At 38.7% G+C, this 17227-nt stretch overlaps 1 protein-coding gene across 21 annotated transcripts in view; it reads left to right on the top strand.

Moving 5' to 3' along the window:
* PBRM1 (polybromo 1) overlaps nucleotides 1-17227 on the top strand; it is a 125433-nt gene that overhangs the window by 63368 nt on the left and 44838 nt on the right. For all 21 annotated transcript variants that reach the window (XM_014539754.1, XM_014539753.1, XM_014539749.1 and 18 more), the window contains 2 exons: nucleotides 2507-3149; nucleotides 9061-9272. In XM_014539754.1, the coding sequence (XP_014395240.1) occupies nucleotides 2507-3149; nucleotides 9061-9272 (855 nt within the window). The remainder of the gene's footprint in view (nucleotides 1-2506; nucleotides 3150-9060; nucleotides 9273-17227) is intronic.

The following is a 17227-nucleotide window of genomic DNA, read 5'->3' as shown; positions in this document are numbered from 1 at the left end:
TCATTGTGCATACTGTGTAATGAAGTGGTAGTAAGCAGAACGTGGAATGTAAAGAGACATGTTTTTTTTAATATATTTTATTGATTTTTTACAGAGAGGAAGGGAGAGGGATAGAGAGTCAGAAACATCGATGAGTGAGAAACATCGATCAGCTGCCTCCTGCACACCCCCCCCTGGGGATGTGCCCGCAACCAAGGCACATGCCCTTGACTGGAATCGAACCCGGGACCCTTTGGTCCGCAGGCCGACGCTCTATCCACTGAGCCAAACCGGTCAGGGCTGTACACAGTTTTTTAATCCATTTGTCTGTTGATGGGCACTTAGGCTGTTTCCAAATCTTAGCTATTGTAAATTGTGCTGCTATGAACATAGGGGTGCATATGTCCTTTCTGATTTGTGTTTTGATTTCTTGGGATATATTCCTAGAAGTGGGATTACTGGGTCAAATGGGAGTTCCATTTTTAATGTTTTGAGGAAACTCCATACTGTTTTCCAAAGTGGCTGCATCAGTCTGCATTCCCACCAACAGTGCATGAGGGTTCCTTTTTCTCCACATCCTCGCCAGTGCTTATCATTTGTCGATTTATTGATGATAGCCATTCTGACAGTTGTGAGATGGTATCTCATTGTCATTTTGATTTGCATCTCTCAGATGATTAGTGACTTTGAGCATGTTTTCATATGTCTCTTGGCCTTCTATATCTTCACTTTCGAAAAGTGTCTATTTAAGTCCTTTGCCCATTTTTTGACTGGATTATCTTCCTTTTGTTAAGATGTATGAGTTCCCTATAAATTTTGGAGATTAGGCCCTTATCGGATATAACATTGGCAAATATGTTCTCCCATGCAATGGGCTTTCTTGTTCCTTAAACTTCTGCACAGCAAAAGAAACCATCAACAAAACACACATTGCATTTTAATGGTGCTTCTTTTAATTTGTAAATTCCCCTCCACCTCTCTTTTTATTTTTTCCTTCACAGTTGTTGAAAAATGTAGGTTTGTACTATAGTTTCCCACAGTCTGGGTTTTGCTAATTGCATTCCTTTGCCATGCTCTTTTGGCCTTTGTATTTCCTATAATTGGAGCCAGAGATTTGATCAAATTTATATTTGATCCTCATCCCCTCCCTTTGTCACAAAGTCCAACTTCAGAGGTGATATATTATCTTCCATCAGGTGGCATGTGATATCTGGTTGTTTCTCTCCATTATGTTAACAGCTACTGATGCTCAGCTATTGATTCATTAAAGAGATGTAAAAGTAGTGATAATTTTATGTTAACATTTCTTACTCACTTACTAGCTGGAATACATATATAGAGAAATTTTTCCTCATTCAATATTGGATTGCCTGGTGGTACGGTTTTTGGTTGCTTTTGTTTTTTGAAAGGATAAAAGCTAGATTTTCCTCCCTTCCCCCTTTATTTACCAGTTTTCAGAATACTGCATTGGTTTACTGACATCTCCAACATTTACCTGGTTATTTGTTTGCTAGAGGCCCAGTGCACGAAATTCGTGCATTCGGGGTAGAGGGGGTCCCTCAGCCCAGCCTGCGCCCTCTCACAGTCTGGGAGACCTCGGGGGATGTCTCACTGATGGCTTAGGCCCGCTCCCTGTCCTAAGCCGTCAGTCAGATATCCTTAGCACTGCCACGGAAGCATGAGAGGCTCCTGCCACTGCCGCTGCACTCACCAGCCATGAGCCCGGCTTCTGGCTGAGCGGCACTCCCGCTGTGGGAGCACACTGACCAAGGGGCAGCTCCTACATTGAACACCTGCCCCCTGGTGGTCAGTGTGCGTCATAGCAACCAGTCATTCTGCCATTCAGTCGATTTGCATATTAGCCTTTTATTATATAGGATTTTTATGTATCATTAAGAATTACTAGATTTAAACATATTGCTGAATTTTAACCCATTTAGTTATTGTCCTTATTGATGCTCATGTTGTCCCAGGCTGGCTGCTATGTTCTTTTGACATGGCCATGGTAAGAAGTCAAAACTATATAGGGATATACTATACTGCTACTGGATTGGTCATTGTCTCTAGGATTTTCATTGGACAGATGTAGGAAAGGGGTGTGTGTGTGTGTGTTATATTTAAAGACGAAATACATTTTTTTAAGTTCATACTATTACTCTCAATTGAGATATAAAGCTATAAGGTTTTTATTTAGTGTCCTGTTTTAACATCTATCTCTTTTTCACTCATGATGAAACTCTCAGTTCTCAAGGATTCCACTGGTGATGGAATTAGAATGCCACATAACTACTCATTTTCTTTGTTCTCCCATATTCACATAACAGTATTTACCCTCCAACCAAAAACATGATTATTGAAACAGTATAAATTTTTCCCAGTTCTTTCTTTGCAATAGAATATATTTCACTAGAGATACGCTAATTACTATGTTTTACAAATCACTTGGAATAGTCCCTTTCTACCAACTCTGTACAAATTTAGGTTCATTTATTTCATTTTATCCATTTAACATTAACTCTTTTTTCAGGTAGGAAGAGTGGTGTTTCTCCTAAAAAATCAAAATACATGACACCAATGCAGCAGAAACTAAATGAAGTATATGAAGCTGTAAAGAACTATACTGATAAGAGGGGTCGCCGCCTCAGTGCCATATTTCTGAGACTTCCCTCCAGATCTGAGCTGCCTGACTACTACCTGACCATTAAAAAGCCAATGGACATGGAAAAAATTCGAAGTCATATGATGGCCAACAAATACCAAGATATAGACTCCATGGTTGAGGACTTTGTTATGATGTTTAACAATGCCTGTACCTACAATGAGCCTGAGTCTTTGATCTACAAAGATGCCCTTGTCCTACACAAAGTCCTGCTTGAAACTCGGAGAGACCTGGAGGGAGATGAGGACTCTCATGTTCCAAATGTTACCTTGCTGATTCAAGAGCTTATCCACAATCTTTTTGTGTCAGTCATGAGTCACCAGGATGATGAGGGAAGATGCTACAGTGACTCCTTAGCAGAAATTCCTGCTGTGGATCCCAGCTTTCCAAACAAACCTCCTCTTACTTTTGACATAATTAGGAAGAATGTTGAAAATAATCGCTACCGGCGGCTTGATTTATTTCAAGAGCATATGTTTGAAGTATTAGAAAGGGCAAGAAGGATGAATCGGTATGTTTTCAAAACCACTTCTTCTTTTTTTTTTTTTTTATAAACTGTGATATTTATTGTAAAACAGAAGAATTCTGCTTTGATGTACTGTTTCAGCTTAGGTGCATGATTACAGTTGGTGGAGTGCTATTTTGAATTCTAATTAGCCAGAACTTCTAGAGAGAGAGCATCTAAATTAGGACTGATGAGAAGAAGGAATAAGACAAAATTAGAGATCTGTTGAAAAGCAAAACTTAAAATACAGCCTTTCACAAATTTTTAAGAGAGAGAGAGTGGAAGGAAGGGGGAGAGACAGAGAGAAACATCAATGTGAGAGAGAGACATCGATTGGTTGCTTTCTGCATGCACCCTGACCAGGGTCGGGGATCGAACCTGCAACCAAGGTACATGCTTTTAATTGGAATTGAACCTGGGACCCTTCAGTCCATGGACTGACACTCTATCCATTGAGCCGAACCAGTTTGGGTCACAAAATATTTTTTTAAAGGATAAAGTTTATAATTAGAAATAGTTGTATGGTTTTCTTTTGAAGTTTGATTTCAATTCAAGCATACTTTAAATAAGTTAAAATTGTTCTAAGGTATTGATCTGAGATTAAACTGATTTAAATTTGGTCACCATTTCAAGTACCTAAAAGGACTCTTTTTTCTTTTTGATCCTCACCAGAGGATATTTTTCCATTGACTTTTAGAAAGCGGGAAAGACAAAAATATCATTGTGAGAGAAACATTGATTGGTTGCCTCCTGCACGAGCCCTGACCAGGGCCCAGGCCGGGAAGGAACCTGCAACTGAGGTACATGCTGTTGACTGGAATCAAACCCAGGACCCTTTGGTCTGCAGGCCAACACCCTGTCCACTGAGCCAAACTGTCCAGGGCAGGACTTTTTTTTTTTTAATCTCAGATTTCTCCCTTTAAGTGCCTTCTGCTGACATTAAATGTTCTAAAACAGTGGTCGGCAAACTGCGGCTCGTGAGCCACATGCGGCTCTTTGGCCCCTTGAGTGTGGCTCTTCCACAAAATACCACGTACAGGCGCGCATGTACAGTGCGATTGAAACTTCGTGGCCCATGCGCAGAAGTCGGTATTTTGTGGAAGAGCCACACTCAAGGGGCCAAAGAGCCGCATGTGGCTCGCGAGCCGCAGTTTGCCGACCACTGTTCTAAAAGAAGCAATCAAATTTAAATTTCCATCAAGCTTAAATTCCCTTTTAATTTTGATTTGTCATACATTTTTGCCACACAACAATAGTATGCTTGACAGTTAAAACAATTTCAGTTCAGCAATTACAGTGTGTCTTCTTTATGCTCTTGGAGTCACTTGGAGGAATATAAAAAGTTAAAGATACAGACTCTCCCTTCTTAGAGCTTGCAGTCTATCATACTGAGAATTAGACTTTTAGGCAGTTGGGATGGGTAATTCCATCTGCAGAGTCTGTGAAGCCTGCATTTTTTTGGATCTTGAAAGAAAAATTAATAGTAATGTTTGCTATTCCTGTTTAGCACCTGTTCTTCGTAAATCACCATGGTAATAAGCACGTTATGTAAATCTATAAATTCTAGATAATCTCTAGAATAGCCATTCTAGGTAGGTGATAATCTTCCTAGTTTGCATGTGAAATAGAAATTCACAGCCTGGCCCATGTGGTTCAGTGGTTGAGCGTCGACCCATGAACCAAGAGGTCACCAGTTTGATTCTTGGGTCGGGGCACATACTCAGATTTCGGGCAGCCAATTGATGTTTCTATCTCTCCATCCCTCTCCATTCCTTTCTCTCTAAAATCAATAAAAACATTTTTTTTTAAAAAGAAGTGCACAGAGAGAAGTTGTCCAAAGCCACATAACTAGTAAGTGTGGTGGCTTGTTTTGTTACCCACTGGAGAGGGATAGGACTGAGACAGTCCCCAAGACACCAGTCATGGAGCACAGCCATGGATGATAAGGCTTGAGCAGTTCTATGCTCTAAGAACTTGAAGTCTGACGATTGTGATAGGACCTATGCTTAGGGAAAAATAATCCCAGGCATGAGACAACATATAACAAATTGATATTTAGTAAAGATGATGGAGTAAGGAACTTTGCACTAGAGTTCTAAAAAGGCTTGAGGCATCAGGCAAAATGGAAGCTTGGGTGGGATTCTTTTATGACAAGTGGTATGAGTAATGGCATAGGATTAGGAAAGGAATATGGTATGTTCAAGGAACAGGTGGAGTTGAGTTCAGATTGGAGAAGCCCTGGAGTGACCCATTTAGGAAATGGTCCTTATTCTTCCGTAGAGGAAATAGAAATAAAGAGAAAGACCAAGGTTGGGGTGAGCGGGGTGTGTGTGTGTGTGTGTGTGTGTGTGTGTGTGTGTGTGCGTGCATGCACTTTGCAATCAAATCTGCGTTTGTCAATTATTTTTATTCAACAAATGTTTATTGAGTGGCCATCAGTTATGAGCATTATCTGAATGCATGGGATACACCAGTGGACAAAACAGACAAACCCTGCTTTCATGGAGTTTAGACTTCTGACTTCTGTTCTTGTTCTCAAATAGTCTGTAAGTCTAAAGTCACTCTCCACCACATCCCTATTAAAACTTGCTGTTAAGCCCTGGCCGGTTTGGCTCAGTGGATAGAGCGTCAGCCTGCAGACTGAAGGGTCCCAGGTTCGATTCCGGCCAAGGGCATGTACCTTGGTTGCAGGCACATCCCCCCAGTAGGAGGTGTGCAGGAGGCAGCTGATCCGATGTTTCTCTCTCATCAATGTTTCTAACTCTCTATCCCTCTCCCTTCCTCTCTGTGAAAAATCAATAAAATATATTTTAAAAAAAACAAACGAACAAAAAAAAAACTTGGTGTTAATTCTGTGAGTCTTTCAAAGTACGTTTGTCTCTTAGATTATTAGCAGTTTATTTATCTTATATAGGTAACATGATTATTTTAAGAATCAGATTTGTATCCCAAGGAAATGAGTTTTTTTCATTCTCCTGTTGACATGACTGATGCTTGCTTTTGAAGCCTAGGAGATAGAGTCTAAGGTTTATTTATATAAGATAGTGATCAGTTTTACTCTCATGCCCAGAGCTTTGTTGTAAAACATGAGGAAAGCCCTTCTTATCTTTGTGAATGAATATCGTACTTAAGAAAAACCCATGCTGCCCCGGGGGCTTGGGTTCAGCATCAACCTGTAAACCAGTTTGATTTACCTGGTCACGGTTTGATTCCTGGTCAGGGCACATGCCCAGGTTGCGTGCTCAAACCCCGGTGGGGGGGCTTGCAGGAGGTAGCCAATCAATGATTCTCATGACTGATGTTTCTATCTCTCCTCCCTTCCTCTCTGAAATAAATATATATATATATATGACACCTATGCTGGGGTGAGTGGAGGTGGAAAAGGGTATAGGGTGGATAAATGGTGATAGAAACAAAATAAAAGGGAAGGGGAGGGAATAACCCATGCTGCTGAGATGGAGATGTATCATCAGTTTAGTGAATGATGATAAACCATGGCGTTATTTACTATATCGCCAGTCATGAAGATAGATGTTCCAGAAATATTAAGTTCATGAATTTAATGAAGTCCATATGCAGTAGATTTTCATGTTCACACTTCTTCACACTTATCTTTATCCACCACTGCTCCCAACATCATCTAGGACTTCATACCCTGAAGTAGAAGGGATCTGAACAGTGAGGCATAGAAAAGTGCACTCGGGTGACAGTAGTTTGTCTATCAGCAGTATTCCGTAATAGCACAGTGCTAACTAACTCCTGCCAGTTGGCCTCTAGCTTTCCTAATCTGCTGGCAGTAGTCCAGGATTAAGTATTCTGACTCCATTGCAGGTAAGGGGACAAGGACAAGGGAAGCACTAAGAGCCTCCTAAATCTGAATTCTTCTACTGAATGTCTGACGTATCTGTAAGGATTACCCACCAATTATGTGTAATAAGAGTTATTTCTTTTTCCATCTTGAGATTTTGGTCTTGCACATTCAGGGAATACCTAGCCTCTTAGATTAATAGATTCTTTATATTATTTTGTTTAAATAAAACAGAAAGGATATGTCCGATGTTTAAAGGCTCTGTAAGGAAACATCCGGCCCTAGTCAGTTTGGCTCAGTGGATAGACTGTTGGCCTGCTTACTGAAGGGTCTCAGGTTTGATTCTGGTCAAAGGGCACGTACCTGGGTTGCAGGCTCAATCCCCGGCCCTGGTCAGGGCTCATGCAGGAGGCAGCCAATCGAGTCTCTCTCTCACATCAATGTTTCTGTCTGTCTCTCCCCCTCCCTTCCACTCTCTCTAAAAAAATCAATGGAAAAATATCCTCGGATGAGGATTAACATCAAAAAGGAATATCCATTACTAAACCACATGACATGATGGAATTATAAATTTGCCCCTTTTTTCATTGTGACATTGATTACCAAAAGTGTTTTAATTTTATTTTTAAAATTGTAAGCTATTATAAAATGATTTTTAATTTCTAGTGAACAGTCTTCAGATATTTCTATTCAGAAAACAGGCATCAAAATAGTTTTATAGGAGTTTCTTTTGTTGGCCAGTTTTATTCTTATTGCTTTCCTACAAATATTAGCATTTCTAAAACCTGCAAAGAGTTATAAAACCTTTCTGGAAACATCCATTTTGGTTGTTATTGGCAATATTTTTAGATTTTTTTGCATTTTCATCTTTTATGATGAAGAGAAGCATTGGAGGGGGGGGCTTTGCTAAAGGCTGGTGCTCTGATAGTGGGTGTCAGCAGGCCACACTCCCCTGACCAGAAAGACTATCTATAAAACTGCTGCTAAGATTTTGTCTGTGGTTACCTTTGTGAATACTTTTTTCAGACCCTGGTATTCTTACTTAATATAGTTATACTAGAGGCCTGGTGCACAAATTTGTGCACAAGTGGGGTCTGGCCAGCTCACCCTGATGGGGGCCCATTGGGCAGTGGGGAGGGGCCACGGGCAGTTGGCTGGCCGGCCTTGCCCCCAGTTGTGGTGTTGGGGGCTGGTCAAGGTCCAGGCCAGCCAGGGAGGGGGCCGATCGGGGCCTGGATCAGGCTGGTTGGCTGCCGCCGTGCACGTCATAGCCACCAGTCCTTCTCGTCGTTCTGCTGTTCCCATCACTGGGCTTTTATATATGTAGATTTAAGCCTTCCTCAGACCACAGTGAATTGAGATAGTAGTAAAATGTCTACCAGTACAAATTCTGAACTTATTTTCCCTAGCCCTCTCATTTAAAGACTTTTAAAAGTTTTCAATATGACATAATTTTTTCCATCTCTCATTGTGTTGCCTCTGATGGTTCCCAAGAATTATGTGGTTATTTCTGGGAAATTAAAATGAACATTGATCTTTAACTATTAAAGGATCCCGCATGACTTTACAGTTTAGGCCAAATATTCTCTGAGTCCTACCAGCCTAAGCAACCATGATAATACAAATCCAAAGAGAAGAAAAGAGACATTGCCTAAATCTTTTGTTAACACTTTATGTAATGCGTTGGTCCCTCAATTAAGAGAAAGTAAAAATTAATCCAAAGATTAGATGCAAGTCAGTGTTGCGCATGATATAGAACCTTAGTATAGTTTTTTATTTTGGCAGCCTCCTGTTGCCAGAATCACCTGGTGATATGCCATGTTTCCCCTCTACCCCAAAACTGTACGAGGCCTTTCCTTTTACATGAGCTGTGCAAGGAGCAAGCCTTCATGAAAAGGAAACTGGTGGGCATGAGGCTTACCAAGTAAAAATGACTTAATCAAATTCTGTTCTAACGAATTTTAAGGAGATAACCTTCTTAGAACTGTGCAGAAGTACCATTATATCAATTATTGACATTAAAGAAGCATTCGATAGAATTTAATATGTAATTGGGGTGTTTAAAAGAAGCAGCTTGTGTGTCAATAGATATTCTTGATGTTGTTATAGGACAGATTCTGAAATATATGAAGATGCGGTAGAGCTTCAGCAGTTTTTCATTAAAATTCGTGATGAACTCTGCAAAAATGGAGAGATTCTTCTTTCACCGGCACTCAGCTATACTACAAAACATTTGCATAATGATGTGGAGAAAGAGAAAAAGGAAAAATTACCGAAAGAAATAGAGGAAGATAAACTAAAACGAGAAGAAGAAAAAAGAGGTTAGTTTCTTTTCCTTTTATTAAATATCAAGAAATATACTGTTTTCTAGCTTGCCTTATAATTAGCTGTGGAGTAGAGTCCTGTTTGAATAAATGAAGACTCAGGGTGTTAACACTTTCAAAATAGACATGGTAAGATAGAAATTTCTTTTTTTTAAATATATTTTATTGATTTTTTACAGAGAGGAAGGGAGAGGGATAGAGAGTTAGAAACATCAATGAGAGAGAAGCATCGATCAGCTGCCTCCTACACACCCCCTACTGGGGATGTGCCCGCAACCAAGGTACATGCCCTTGACCGGAATCGAACCTGGGACCCCTCAGTCCCCAGGCTGACGCTCTATCCAGTGAGCCAAACCAGCCAGGGCAGATGGAAATGTTTTTATTAATATCGATTTGGTCATCAGACAGGAAAAAGATTGGAAGTTACATGTGACACAGCTATTACCCTGATATTTCAGGAACATAGTCAATTAATTCACAAGTGTGGGAGATTTATACTATTTGTAGATAAAAACCTAAGGGGCCCAGCTAGGGCTAGAAAGCATTTTCAGCTTTGTAGCCCCATTATTCAGCAATATGGGTCTTCTCCTACAGACTCTAGGCCAGATAAATAGAGGATATTTTGATTGAACCTGGTAACTAGAAGAAATTTTTTTAAATTTTAATTGTATCAACCTAAAATACTACTTCGAGTCACTTGTTATAAGTTAGAAATATTTTGACAGTGCGAGCTTTTTATTAGAAATTTGTTCATTGCTGGTAAAGTTCAAGTTCACATAGGTACCTAGAATATATGACTTTCTAAGAGTTATACTAGTATTTAGCATAGAATTTTTAGGCAAAAAAATAAATTAAGTTGATTTAAACAAATTTTTATAAGCAACGGCATATGCAAAAAAGAAGAGAAAGGAACCTGGTTGGTGAGAATAATAATTTTACCAGCATAGGGCTAACTGCAAAATCCAGCAGCTTTGCTGTCAGAGGGGATGTACTCATTTAGGATGGCAATTGGCGGGTGGGGGGGGCGGGGAGTGGGTGGTGAGGAGGGTCTCTGTTTTTGTCAGCGAAAAGTGATAGATGCAAAAATGAATGGGGTAAACCTGCAGTTTTACTAGTCCGACATGACAATGGGGTTGAGGAATATCCAAAAAATTAGCTGTAGAAGGGATGAGATAAGTTCTCCACACAGGCTTAGATAATTGGAAAACGATGCATGTGCAAGGGAAATATGAGAACTGGATGAAAAGCAAAATGCAAGTGATACTTGAAAGTTGGCTACAACTTTGAATGCATTCTCCAAGCCACACTTGTCATAAAGACATATTAGACTGACTACAGATAAATCATTAGAGGTTGAATCCTTACAGGTTTGAGGTACTTTAGTACAATCACCACCTAAATCATTCATTGACTGTTAGCTGTGCAGACTTAGGAGCAGCCCTTCATGTCATGTGTCTTATTATACTTACACTAGGAGTCTCAGAGGAGAGGAGAGAAAGAAGGGGGGAGAAAAGTATTTGAATACATAATGGCTGAAAATGTCTCAAATTTGATGTAAACATTAACCTACAGTTCCAAGAATACCAAGTAAGAACACACAAAGAGAACCACATCCAGATAAATCATAATCAAACTGCTGAAAGGGAAAATCTTGAAAGGAGCAAAACAAATCATCGTGTAAAAAATAATAAATAATATGGTAATGGCTCATAAGCAATCGTAGAGGGCAGAAAGCAGTGGAATGATATTCAAAGTACTGAAAGGGAGAAAAACTGAACCAAGAAATTTATATCCAGCAAAACTATTCTTCAGAAATGAAGCTGGAATAAGACATTCCCAGATAAACAAAAACAGAGAATCCACTGCTGGCAGATCTTCCCTATCAGAAATAATAAAGGAGGAGCTTTGGGCCAAAAGAAAATGATACCAGGTGATAACTAGAATCCATAAGAAGTACTGAGGAGTATTGGAAATGCTAAATATGTGGGTAAATATAAAAGACCATGTTTGCAATTTTTCTACTTATTTTATTTTAAAAATATTAGGTTGTTTAAAGGAATTATTATAATACTATTGCTATGTTTATAACATTTATAGAATTATAGCAGATCGTCAAATACAAATTTTGTTCAATATTATTTCATTATAATGTTGATGAGATGAAGTAAAAACTTAACTCTTGTTTATATCAATTAGCCTATAGTGAAAATTTGTTATGCATCATTTTGTTGTTAATCCTCACCTGAGAATATTTTTCCATTGATTTTTAGGGAGAGTGGAAGAGAGAGGGAAAGACAGAGAGAAACATTGATGTGAGGGAAACACATCGATTGGTTGCCTCCTGCATGAGCCCCAACCAGGGCCCCGGGCCGGGGAGGAGCCTGCAACCAAGGTACGTGCACTTGACCGGAATCGAACCCGGGACCCTTTGGTCCACAGGCTGACGCTCTATCCACTGAGCCAAACCAGCTAGGGCTGTTATGCATCATTTTGCTTAAAGTTGATATCAATTGCTAAGTGAAGACTTAATGTATATGACAGTAACAGCACAAAAAAACTGAGCTATATTGGATCAAAGTTGCATTATTTAATGAAATTAAGCCAGTATTAACTTGAAGTAGATGGTGGTAAATTAAAGATGCATATTGTAATGCTACTTGAAAAAATTACCAAAAGAAGTTAACACAGGAATTAAAAATGATACTCCAAAAATGTTTGCTTAATACAAATGAAAGCAGTAAAGGAGGAAAAGAGGAACAATAAAACATATTAAAACAAATAGCAGAATGGCGGGCATTAATTCAGTCATATCAATAATTACCTTACATATTGTGAATAGGCTAATCATACTAATCATAATGCATAGATTATCAGACTGAATTTAAAAAGTAAGATCAACTATATACTGTCTATAAGAGAATCATTTTAGCCCAGCCAGTGTGGCTCAGAGGTTGCACCAACCTGTGAGCCAGAAGGTCCCTGTTCGATTCCCAGTCAGGGCACATGCCCAGGTTGCAGGTTCGTTCCCCAGTAGGGGACATGCAGGAGGCAGCCCATCAATGATTCTTTCTCATCATTGATGTTGCTATCTCTTTCTCCCTCTCCCTTCCTCTCTGAAATCAATAAAAATATTATTTTACAAAAAAGAATAATTTTAGATTCAAAGGCATAAATAGGTTGAAAGGAAAAGGAGGGGGAAAATATACCATGAAAAATAGTAACCATAGTGAATTGAAGTGGCTATGTTAATATCAGACAAATAGAATTTAAGAGGAAAAATATTACTAGAGATTAAGAGGAATATTTTCTAATGTTAAAAGGATCAAGACTATGGGAATATACAATATTAATAAATATATATACACTTAACAGTGGATCCTAAAAAGGCATGATGCAAAAGTGACATACTTGAAAAGAGAAATAGTTCAACAATATAGTCTCAGTACTCCTTTATCAGCAATTAATAGACCAACTAGACCAAAAATCAATAATATAGAATATTGAATAACATTGTTATAGACTGAATGTTTGTGTTCACCCCCAACTCCCCCCCCCCCCCCCCAAAAAACCCCCCCCGAAAAAAAAAAATTCATGTTATAGCCTAATCCCCAGTGTTAAATTATTTGGAGATGTGGGAGGTAACTAGGTTTGCATGTAGTCACGATGATGGGATTAGTGCTAGTATAAGGGGATAAAGAGGAAGAGACAGCTGTCTATGAACCAGAAAGTGAGTTCTTACCAGATACCAAATCTACTGGCACCTTGACTTTAGACTTCCCAGCCTCCAGATCTGTGAGAAATGAATGTTTGTTGTTTCAGTCACTCAGTATATGGTGGATTTTTTTATAGCAGTCTGAGCTAAGACAAGGACTATTAACCAGCTAGACCTAATTGACATGTGTAAAATACTAAATTCAGTGACTGTAGTATACACATTCTTGTCGAGCAGCATAGACCGTTATTTAGGATACACCATATGCTAGGTCATAAAAACAAAGTTTCAGAAAATATAAAAAGATTGAAATCACATGAAGTTTGTTCTCTGGAAACAGTGGGATTAGATTAGAAATCAGCAACATAAAAAAATCTGGAAAATCCCCAAATATTTGGAAATTAGGCAGTACCTTTCTAAGCCATGGATCAAAGAAGATATCACAAGGCAATTTTAAAAATCTTGAACTGAATGAAAATGAGAACACTAAAATGTATGGGTTATAGCTAAAGCAGTTCTTAATAGAGTTTATAGCTTTAAGTACATATATTAGATACAAATCTAATAAAAATACAAAATCTGTTTCCACCTCAAGAAGTTAGAAAACAAAGAGCAAATCAAACATGAAATAGAGAAAAGAATGAAGATCAAAATGGAAATTGGTGAAAGAGGAAACAGAAAATGCCGATGCTGTAAGGGGTATGAAGTTTGGGACCACCATGTTATTTCTACTGACAAAGTTTTAGATAGAATTTTTTTATTTAGTTGGCACTTTTCCTGGCAATGCAAAATTAACCCTGTGCTGAACAGTCCTGAGTGTATTTGTGTTTCTGTGTCTGAACATTGCTGACCGGTCATAAGTTAACCAAGTGTCTTTTTCTCAACTTGTCAGTCAGTATTTCCAGAGACATGAGGAGCAATACCTCTAATTCTTTCCATCCTTTTATTATGGCAAAAGTTTTTAAAAAGATGTGTCATGGCAGAGAAGAACGTTTGAGTGATTTATATGCAAACACTTTGTTTGGCCAGGTGACTTTGGAAGATAGTACTTTGTCGGAAGATAGTAATGAGTCTGACATTAGACCATCACAAAGGCAAAAGAGAAATGTGATGCTTAGTACCTGAAAGTGAAAGTGATTCTAAAGAATAATGGGCAGAAAAAGACATTTTACCAGCCTTGGAGGATTATACAAATATTTCAAGTGTAACTGTTAAATTTGAAGACCCACAAAGTATAAGTGACGCAACCAATTTATTTTTTGATAAGGATTTTTTTCTATTTCATTATTTCTCAAACCAATTTATACCATTACCAAATGGGAAAATACCACAAAACCTCTGCTACAACTTCACCATGGAATGACATTACTTATATGGACATAAAGATGTTTCTTGGTTTAATTATATTGATGGGACTAACGAAGAAGCTAGAATGGAGAGATTACTGGCCAACCGATCCTTTACTTAAATCACCCATATTTCCAAAAAATGATGACTGGAAAGAGGTTCGAGCAAGTATTTACATTCTTCCATCTAAACAATAATTCACAAACAACATGCACCACAGACCATCTTTACAAAGTCAGACCTCTTTTTTATCACTTTATCTCAAAATTTAAGTCTTTATATATACCAAACAGCAGTTACCACTCGATGAAGCAATGATTCCATGGAGAGGATGCATCAGATTCAAGATGTACAATCCGGCAAAAAAAAAAAAAATTATGGAATTTTAGTAAGGATGCTTTATGAAAGTGAGAGTGGCTATTTTTGCAACTTTGAAATATATACAGGTGAAAGCAAAAAGTTACAACAGATTCTATTATCCATCTTACAGCCTTTTCTTGGTTTTTGGCATCATATTTGCCAAGATAATTACTACATCAAGTATCCACAGCTGAACTATTATTGAAGAACAAAACACTGGTCTGTGGAACAATAAGGGAGAACCGTGGGTTGCCAAAACTACTAAAAGAAAAGTAGCCGTCTGGCTCGAAATAACTGGTCAGCAAAATGTTAATGATAGCTGCTCCTTAAATTATTCTAACACAGTTTACAGAGTGTAGCCTCTAGGCAAGCATCAACAGCATCATCTGAGAACTTGTTAGAAATGCAGATTCTCGGGTCCCACTCCAGATCTGCCAATTCAGAAACTGAGGGCAGCATCCAGCAGTCTATCTTTTAACAAGTCTTGTAGGTGGTTCTGATGCAAACCTAAGTCTGGGAACCACTGCTGTAAGGCCTTGAATTTAAAGAGCAGAGGGGCAAGAATTTATGGCACCTGCCTTCCTTGGTGGATTAACAATGATATGTGAAGCCATTATTTGATGGTACATTCTAGAGAACGGGTAGTACTAACATTTTAAAGTCTACTGGTCTTTGCCCTAAATTGATCCTTAGCTATCAGGAACTATTTCCAGTGACTTAATAATCTATGAAGACTTAATGGACCTTTCCTAGCACTGTACCTATTTCATGTCTAGAGGAAAGGGAGCCCTACTACTTAAACATCCCTATTAATAACTCTATTTTTTGCACTAACTGAGAGACTATATTTCTCAACAATGTGACTGGAAGTAGGTAAGGAATGTTGCTTTGCCATAGAATGTGAAGTCAGCATTAGAAGGACTGAGTAGGAAAGGCTATAGAAGCAGTGTGCTCTGAGGGTTATTGTAACTAGTTATTTCTAGCCAGAGAAATAACTATGGTCTGCTTCAGACTGTCCTATGTCAGTTTACTTTATGAATATTAAACAGCAAAACAGCAGAAAGTAGGATAGTGGTTGTATCAGTTTGCCCTCTCTGTCTTTAAGCCATAGAGGAAGTTTCTTAATCAGTGACAATATAGATCTCACACATCCTGTTATTGTATTAAATACCAGAACTAACCACTCATACAAGGATAAGTACAAAAAGATAAAGCAGCAATATAGGGCTTTCACTTAAACGTGGCAAATTGTACTCAAATGCTTATTGCAGCTTCTTCCCAAAACACCTCTAAAATGATGGAAAGGGTGTTTGTTTGTTTTTTAAACAAAACAAAAGACATAAACACAGAAGCATTCCCTGCCTACAAAAAATGTAAAAACACAAAAACAGTGGAAGAGGAGATAATGGCAATTAAAATTTGAAAGCTAGAAAATGGACACTAGCTTCAAAGATAGTATTGGATGAAGACCTTAAGAAGGCCATTTTTTGTCTAGAAATGCACAGGGATTAGAATACCAGGTATTCCTGAAAATACAGGTGCACGTGTACTTAAAACAGAAAAGTCTAAATTTAAAGTTTCTGAACTGCCAGATCATCTCCCAATCCCTTCCTGTGACCGTTCATCCTAAAAAGTCTAGACTTAGGGACAACCAGGATGACCTAAGGGTGAGGTTATAGTTCTGAAGAGAGGGATTGTGAGATCCCCTGGCCCTCTTAATAACTTAACTCCTAGAATGCAGACAGTCGGGCTTACAGTTCTGAGAACAGGAGATTTTTTTTCCCCTTAAGAAATGGACCAGGCAATGGGGAAGAGCTAAAGATAAAAACATCTGGAGGTCCCAAATAAAATCTAGTAGTCAACCAGCCCTATATGTGCATAGAGAGCTTATAATCAGCATTTTTAGCATTTTCCCTTAAAATAGGAACAGGTACTATTTAAATAGGACCAAATATTTAAGGAAAATCTCTCAAATGTAAAATAGAGAACAAAACAAAAAAAATGAACTTGGAAGAAACAAAAGGAAATAGAAGGAGAAAATTTAAGGAAAATACAAAACCTATAACATTTAGACCTTCAGAGAGATGACAGGCTACTGCATCTATAAACAAATTATATGATGTGTGAATTATCTTCTACACTAATAAAAGAGAAACATGCAAATTGGTGTCACTCCGCTACCCTTCCCATTGGCTAATCAGGGTGATATGCAAATTAACTGCCAGCCAAGATGGCGGCCGGCAGCCAGGCAGCTTGAAGCGAATATGAGGCTTGCTTGCTTCAGTGACGGAGGACTCCAACGTTCCCCGCCTGCCGCTGCCGGCCTCTGAGCTTGCAGTTTGAAACATTGTTACAAATATAGAAGCTAAACAAAACCCCAGAAACCTGCTTTCAGCCAGCCAGGATCTCAGAGCTGGAGTTGACACAGTGTTTCGATTATAGAACCCAAACAAACCAGATACCTGCTTTCAGCAGCTGAGCCCTCAGAGCTGGAGCCAAGCCTCAGAGCTAAAGCTGGCCCAGAATAAAAAAA

The sequence above is a fragment of the Myotis brandtii genome, unplaced genomic scaffold (genome assembly GCF_000412655.1).
Source record: "Myotis brandtii unplaced genomic scaffold, ASM41265v1 scaffold2287, whole genome shotgun sequence".
Taxonomy (NCBI): domain Eukaryota; kingdom Metazoa; phylum Chordata; class Mammalia; order Chiroptera; family Vespertilionidae; genus Myotis; species Myotis brandtii.
This window is presented reverse-complemented; position numbering and strand designations above follow the sequence as displayed.